The 7,897-nt window shown below is 38.6% G+C and overlaps 1 protein-coding gene across 1 annotated transcript in view; it reads left to right on the top strand.

Moving 5' to 3' along the window:
- Positions 1 to 483: 483 nt before the first annotated feature.
- HIPK3 (homeodomain interacting protein kinase 3) overlaps positions 484 to 7,897 on the top strand; it is a 52,637-nt gene continuing 45,223 nt past the window's right edge. Inside the window, exon 1 of the mRNA XM_010176090.1 lies at positions 484 to 1,577. Coding sequence (XP_010174392.1) covers positions 484 to 1,577 — 1,094 coding nt within the window. The remainder of the gene's footprint in view (positions 1,578 to 7,897) is intronic.

Raw genomic sequence — 7,897 nt, 5'->3', positions numbered from 1 at the left:
TTGTGTAACAGGTTGTGTCAGCTCACAATTAAGAGCTATTATGTTTTTTTACGTCATCATTGATAAATATTTGAATTGGTTATTTAACTTACATTACTGAACACTATGGTACTTTTGTACGTAGAAATGCTGGGAGTTTTTAAATAAAAGCTGAGTTTTTAATAGCACAAAGAAAAACTACGAGTAGTGGCCTGCTGCAGACTGCCTCAGTCCTGCCCTGTGCAACCAGCAAAAACACTCCTGCTGTAACCTGCTGCTGCCACAGTCCTTGTGTACTGCAGAGTGTGCGCTGGTGGTAAGGCATGAGGACCTTGCTGTTGGCCATGAGAAACTAAATATTAAATAACTTTAGGCTGGCTTGTTTGGAAAATATACTCATGTCCTGATCTTTATTTTTTTTTTAGAGGAGGAAGCTGCTACAAAGCTTGGAAATGTGAATGCAAGATTCTCACTCGCTTTTTCTCTTTCTCTTCCTCTGTAGGTATGGCCTCACAAGTCTTGGTCTATCCACCATATGTTTATCAAACCCAGTCAAGTGCCTTTTGTAGTGTGAAGAAACTCAAACTAGAACCAAGCAGTTGTGTGTACCACGAACGAACCTACCCGCAAATCTATGTGAATGGTAAAAACTTTGGAATTTCTCCCCACAGGGTTAGTACGTACTTTCAGACTAAAAACCCATTTGACAGACCTCGAGGACAGAACTTTTTGTTGCAGTCAAATGCTGTTGCTTTAAAAAATATTGCAGGTGCTACAAAAGCGTTAGCAGCGCGGGCGCAGCAAGCTCAGTTGGAGGCACCTCGGACTGGGACACAAGGAAGCTCATCAGATATCCTGGAAGGACCCCAGCGATGTGGATTGAAGCGTAAGAGTGAAGAGCTTGATAATCAAAACAGCACGATGCAGATTGTTGATGAACTGTCCATCCTGCCTGCAATGTTGCAAACCAATGTAGGAAACCCAGTGACGGTTGTAACAACAGCTGCAACTTCAAAACAAAGTGGTACAAGCGGAGATGGAGATTACCAGTTAGTACAGCATGAGGTATTGTGCTCTGTGAAAAACACTTACGAGGTTCTTGATTTCCTTGGGCGAGGGACCTTTGGACAAGTAGTGAAGTGCTGGAAAAGGGGGACAAATGAGATAGTGGCAATCAAAATCTTGAAGAATCATCCTTCGTATGCACGCCAAGGACAAATAGAAGTGAGCATATTAGCGAGACTAAGTACTGAAAATGCTGATGAATTTAACTTTGTAAGAGCCTATGAATGCTTTCAGCATCGTAACCATACTTGTCTGGTTTTTGAGATGTTGGAACAGAATTTATACGACTTCCTGAAACAAAACAAATTCAGCCCTCTGCAACTGAAAGTAATACGGCCTATTCTGCAACAGGTGGCCACTGCACTGAAAAAACTAAAAAGTCTGGGTTTAATTCATGCTGACCTCAAACCAGAGAACATTATGTTGGTGGATCCTGTTCGGCAGCCTTACCGGGTTAAAGTAATAGACTTTGGGTCTGCCAGCCATGTATCAAAGACTATTTGTTCAACCTATTTACAATCTCGGTATTACAGGTAGGTGTCTTTTACTTTGTTTTTAACTTTTAATGGAACAAGGTTTTAGCATTTATTAAAGTTAATGGCTTAAATAATTATTCTTCCAGATAACTAATAAGAATAATTTAGAAAAAATAAGGATTTATGAATTTATGAACATTTAAGAATGTAGGCCATACTAAGGAGGTGGTTGGTTACCATTTTAAACATGAATACTTGCTTTGAAATTTTTTATAGTGTTATTTTTTTCTAGAAGTATGTTTTATGTTGTACTTTGAAGTCATCACTGACTGTTATTTTGAGACCTCTGAGACTTTCAAAAAGGAAAAAAGAAAAATAAAATTAGCTTTCAGTTGCTCGATCAGGATTCCTTTCCTGCCTTCCTAACATGATGGGTTTTTTTCTGTAAGCAGCTGGACAGTGTACTAGAAGTGCCATACTTAATATCTTGTTGCCAAAGATTATGTAAATGCCTCTGTTTTTCTCCAGCACTTGTAAATATTTTGCCTAGTTCTTATGAATTTCATTCTTATTGAGTGCCTTCAGCAGCTGTGGACTTCAGTGAACTTCTGGAGTTAGTGAGTGACAGGATGCTTAAATGTTTAAGGTGATACCAGATATGTATTTAGTGATTTTGGTACATGGTTGCATTCTACGTTGGCATCAAATGGATGTATATTTTTGATTTTTTTTTTTTAAATCCTTTCTTCGTATAGTTATCCAATCTGCATGACATTTAAGCTATTGATATGTAGAATCTGAGGTCCTCTTGTGTTCTTTATAATCTGAACTTGTCTTGATTGAAGACCTTTTTCAGTTCTGCTTTGCATCATTGGCAATAGTATGTCCTGTGTATTGCCTATCTGCCAATTCAGTAAAAAGGTAGTAAACTAGGACAATGAGTAATTTGAAGAAAACTTTAAATATTTTACAGCTATTCATGTTGGAAGTGAAAACTTGTGCAGTGCAGTTCTAGGCTTGATGAAATCAGTGGTTGGAGTTCATAACAGAAAAATCTATTTTTTGACTGTAGCTTGTAAACAAGAACACTTCATGTACAGTGCTCATATAAAATATTCTAATTCGTCACCTGCATTTCTCTATTACTTAATTACAAACTGCAGCTAAGGCTTTAAAAACTACACAGAGTTCATCAACAGAAAACTAAATTGAGAAACCATATGGATTGATGCATGCCCACATTATACAAAAATGTGCATGAGAGGAAATAAGACATTAAGTAACTTGAGAGTTCATTTTGGTGTAATAGCTGTATTTTTGGGCCCCTCAGGACAAAAAGGGGCACGTCTTGACAAGGTGGGGTGAATTCTGTGAGTTCTAGACGAGTGCAAATGTTCTGTACAGCTGTTCTGTACAACTTCATAATTCAGCAGATACTGAAGATGCATGGTCTGAGAATAGTTCCTTATGTATTTTGGCTTTTTTTTTTTATTGAAGCATTTACAGATTATTGTGAGCTGTTGCCATGTCTCCCTCCTCCCTCCCCAAGAACTGATAAAGGGAGAGGCTGTAGAAAGCCAGGCTGGGTGGTCCTATTGTAGTACTTCATTCTCCACTAACTAGTTTCAAATTGTTTTTTCTGTTTCAGATGGCTCATTAGACATAACGTTGTTGTGCTTATTCAGTTGCCTACATGCAATTTTTAGCTGTAGTTTTGTTTTACTTGGGCTAATGTTCCTTTGCACCTATATATAGAATTTTGACATGCTTACTAAGTTGAGCAGGTCTGTATGCTGGCAAGATCAATGTGCAATTCCTTGGCAACTTGTGTTGTGTATTGCATTGCATGCACTCAAGTGTGAGTAAGTGGGGTTTGTTGTGGATATACATTCAAAAATATTCTTCTTTTTTTTTTTTTTCCCCTCAAGAATAAAACTCGTGGGTGTGTATGCTTATCTTGGCTCAGTGATGTTGAATGATAGTCACAGAGGCTCATATAACGTGCCCCTAAAATTCCCTAGTTACTGAGTTGCACTTAAGTGCTTTGTAAATATTCTAGCTGTTCAGTAGAAGGTAGTAATTCTTTTATCTTGTATAGGTTTATAATCCTTCTATAAAATAGCATTTAAGTCAGTATTTTTTTGAAAGTAAAAGGGACATACAAAAAGAAAAGGGGTTGGTGTCTGTCTTTTTTAATAGTTTGGGTGATATATTTAAGTTAAATATAGGTTAAGATAATTTTTAAACTTAATTTTGGAAAAAAATGGTACTATACTTGAAAATTATTTGCAGCAAAAAGTTTACTTCAGAAAAGATTTACTTCTGAAAAGGTTTTTAGCATGCTGGATTTCATTGTGGATGCATAGCTCTCTACCAGTTGTGTGATTCAAATTAACTTCGCAGAGCTTGGCATACAGTTTCTCAAACTTTCTTTTTATTGTTTTGGAACCATCTGATTAGTGTAAATAATATTGGAAAATAGGGTTTTGATCCAAAAGATCTCAAAAGAGATGATGCCAGGGAAATCTGAAGGGAAAAGCCTTAAAGAGGAATGAGAAGGGCCTTCAGAGAATATATTGTATTGAGACGTTAATTTATTTTGCGAGAGATTGTGCTTCTTGTCAATCAAATAAGGAGCTACTTCATAAAATATAACTGTACTTAAATGTTTTTTGTGTTAGAAAAGAGTGGGAGTGAGTGCAGGTTTGACTTGTTTGACTGTGACATGTTGAAACAAACCCTTTAAAAAAAATCAAGCAGCAGTTGGGATGGTGAAATATCTCTCTTCCCTGCCCGCATTTCCCTTAAGATCAGTGGTGCAATGTGTTTGTTTAGGTTATTTAGCAAGAAAACATTTGTTTAAATAGATTTTTATTTAAAGCTTCAAGCTAACTTAATCCAATTAGAGTTCAAATTGGAAATGTTTTTTTTTTAAATGCTTGTTCCCTACAGCACCTCTTTTATTGGTGTGATCCCATCTGTATTCTTGTATACAGTCTTTGAAAATTGTTTCTGTAGAAGCTGTATGTGTGTTGTCATGAGCTTTACCTGTAACTCTTACCAGTGGGGATCCTTGTCTGTTCAGAGATGACAGTGCGTGGGATTTTGATTCAGTTTTGCAAAAGTGAATGAAGAGAAAGGGTTTGGTTTGGGATTGTTTTGGTTTTTTCCCCAGATCTTGTCATTGCTTATTTGTCTTGTTCATGGCACTGTCATGGGCTAACTATTGCGAGAATGGAGAACGCCGCAAAGTCTAGTGTTACGGTGTTCATTTTGAATGGTAATATCAGTATTTTACATCTGTCAGAGGAAGTGAGTAATGAATTAGAAAAATAAGTAATAAGAGGATTAGAACTTAAGGCAGGGAACGTAATACAGCCAGGTGAACGGATAACGACCTGGCTTACCTTACTTAGCTTAGTCCATAGCAGAAGAGGTGACATAGTGATGACTATTGGAGACATTGCAGTACTTTTGAATTTTAAAAGGGTACAGACGAGCAGAAAAATGGAGACGAACTGGATGGAGTGACGGTGATTTGATATTTTCTTGTTTCTGTTTCAGCTTTCTCAAGCAAAGAGAAAGTAAGAAAATGGTTAAAACAAGTATAAAAATGCTTTTTGACATTTTATTACCTTTTGGAATCTCCTGGCTGTTATGTATTGCTATAAATTAGAGTATGAATATTAATAAATACTAACCACAGAACACTGTCACAGATTATTATATTTTGTTTGTTTTAAAGATAAAATGTTATTCTAAATACTCCTTCCCTAAAAGACAGTATCTGTGCTTACACACTTTTTATGCTGGTCTGGATTTTAATAGCTGTGGGCTAAAGAGATCTGGTATTTGCAGCCTTTTCTTTGCTGCTGGCCTCACACATTAAGACTGTTGACCTTTTATGAGTGATGTAAGTAGGTAAATAACTAGACAGTGTATACATCTTGAAAAGAAAAAAACCCTTACATACAGCGTAGGTGATCAAGCTTTTGTCATATATGGAAATGGTATGATAAGTATGTTGCTGTCCTTTTGGTCAGCTGTGCCCCAAATCACTAAAAGGGGAATGTTGCATCCAAAATCAAAAGCTGCTTTTCCCCTCATCACATGGCACAGGCTGCCGAGGAGGGGAATCAACACATTTATTTCTAAGTCTGGTGTCTTGCGCTCATCTGGTGAGGCAGAAAGTTTTCCCAGGGCATGGTATTTCCCTCTGGAAGTAATTTTCCTTTGCTTTACCCCTCTCCTGAGGTTATATGTATTTAGAGAAGAGGGGCTTTGAAATGGCAGGCTCCAAGGAGCAGTAACCTACAAGAAGAGTCGAGTGGTCTACAGGTAGATCTGCCCATCTGCTTCAGGGAAGGAGTTCCTTTCTGTTGCTGTGAGAAGCAATGGTCTTCTCAGTGTTTTGTGTTCAGAGATAACTCTTTAGGCTTTGTTTTACAGCAGACCTCTTCTTTCTTCTGGTACTCCCCTCAGGAGTTTTTTTCCAGAGAAGTTTCTTTTGAAACCTGTGTATAGTTTTCCCTTTTTGAAACAGCTGTGCTGTACAACACCAGTGGTTAAGGAGGTCTGTTTTAGTCATTAGCAAATACCCACACGACGGTTAGTGATGCCTCCTGCACATCGCTGTTGTCTGTGTCGTTCAGCCCTTGTTCAGAGTGGGTAAAATTTTATTGGGAGGACACACAGTTCCTTCTAATGGTAACATCTGTGTGGCAGGATTTGGTAATGATGAAACCTCTTCCTTCTCTGATACTTTTATTCTCCCACTTGTTGCTTGGCTGTAACACCAACTGAATTCATAAAATAAATCACTGTGTTTGTATTGCACGTTGAGCGGAGATCGCTAAGGGAGAGCTATAGCCGTGTTTGTGTGTGCAGAGCTGTGTGGTTTCTAGGGCTTGTTGTTGGGTGGGAGGAGTTATTGCTTAATTGTTTTTCATGGGTAATCACTTTCATGTTGATTAAACTTGGAGTTATCTTCCTAACAGACAGAATTTTGAAAATGAGATTTAATTAAGGCTTACAAAACTGACCATTCATAAAATCCTTCTAATATTGTGGATTTAACAGTAGCCATTGCAGGTGTAGGAGTGAGTTTGTTACTGCTCCCTACGCACAGCCTCCAAAGGGTGTTGAACAGTTGCTGCTCCAGTTGCCTGTGTAGCTGCCCCAACCGTTACATTTCCTGTCTTTTTCACCTCCTATCTCCCAAGAAAACATCTACTTCATCATACTGTGTCAGATTGTAGAGCTGTTAGAGTAGAGCTGGAAATTTTTCTGAAAATATGTTTTGAAAACAAGCACTCAGTTTCCCGATGGAAGGATGCTCCTCATGTCATCCGTCGGTCTGTACACAGACTGCTGTTTAGTTTGGGAAAATTAAATGAATGGGAAGCAATATAATTGATCTCCGTATAAATCGGGGCAGCAGCTGAACATGCAGTAGGCTGATGGACAACTTGAGTGATGCTGGCAGAGTGGAAGGTGTCTGCTTATTAAGGAATGCTTGTAGCTTGGAAATGTTTTTCTGCTCTACTGGTGACAGCAGTAAAATATGATCCTAGTTATTCAGCAGCGTGCCCATAAGGAAAAGCAAATTATGTGAGTAAATGCACTCAGCGGAGTGAACTCATTCCTGAATCGGACAGTGATATCCTCCCTCCAGCCTTCCGACTAAGGAGAGTTGCTAATCAACAGAGTTGTTCCAGACAAAATGCCAAATGTCACTAGTGGTGCAGCGTAGCTCAGGGAGATGGAAAAACCGCTGCTGGATGTATTCCTGTTGGACGAGAGCAGGCTTTTCCCCCTCTTCTCCTCTTATCCTTCTCTCCCATGAAGGATCAAAGGCAATGGAGGAAGGGTGATAATCATTGTGTCCTGTGGTCCTGACATTGCTTTCGCTCATCCAGTCAGTTCTGCTGGAGCTCAGAAGAGTGATTTGATCTGGTGCGACCTCTTCTGCTTTAAAGGATTTTGGGAAAAGAATAAAGTAGTTGGGTTGTGTGGCTTAATCACTGCCCATGAGCTGGGCTGTGGCAGGGGCTGTGTGCGTGCTCTGAGCCTGTTCCACTAGGGCAGTTTTTTATTTATTACTTTTTCAGCTTCATACTTAGTTTCAGAATATACCACCGACAGCTTGTGCAGTTCTTTTCCCCTCAAATTTATGAAATTTATTTGATCAGTTGTTCTCCCTCTTTCTTATACACATTCCTTAAAAATTAGAAAAAAATTCTCATGGGTTTAAATTTCTGGAGAGGCTCATTTTCTCACTGGCCTTTAACTTGATTAGATGTAGTCCTTGTCACCCCAGGGGCTGCAGAGAACACAGGCTGACAGTACCTCCCTTGAGTGTTTTTGTTAAATTGAAT

This window comes from Antrostomus carolinensis, unplaced genomic scaffold, assembly GCF_000700745.2.
Source record: "Antrostomus carolinensis isolate BGI_N321 unplaced genomic scaffold, ASM70074v2 scaffold50749, whole genome shotgun sequence".
Lineage (NCBI taxonomy): Eukaryota > Metazoa > Chordata > Aves > Caprimulgiformes > Caprimulgidae > Antrostomus > Antrostomus carolinensis.
This window is presented reverse-complemented; position numbering and strand designations above follow the sequence as displayed.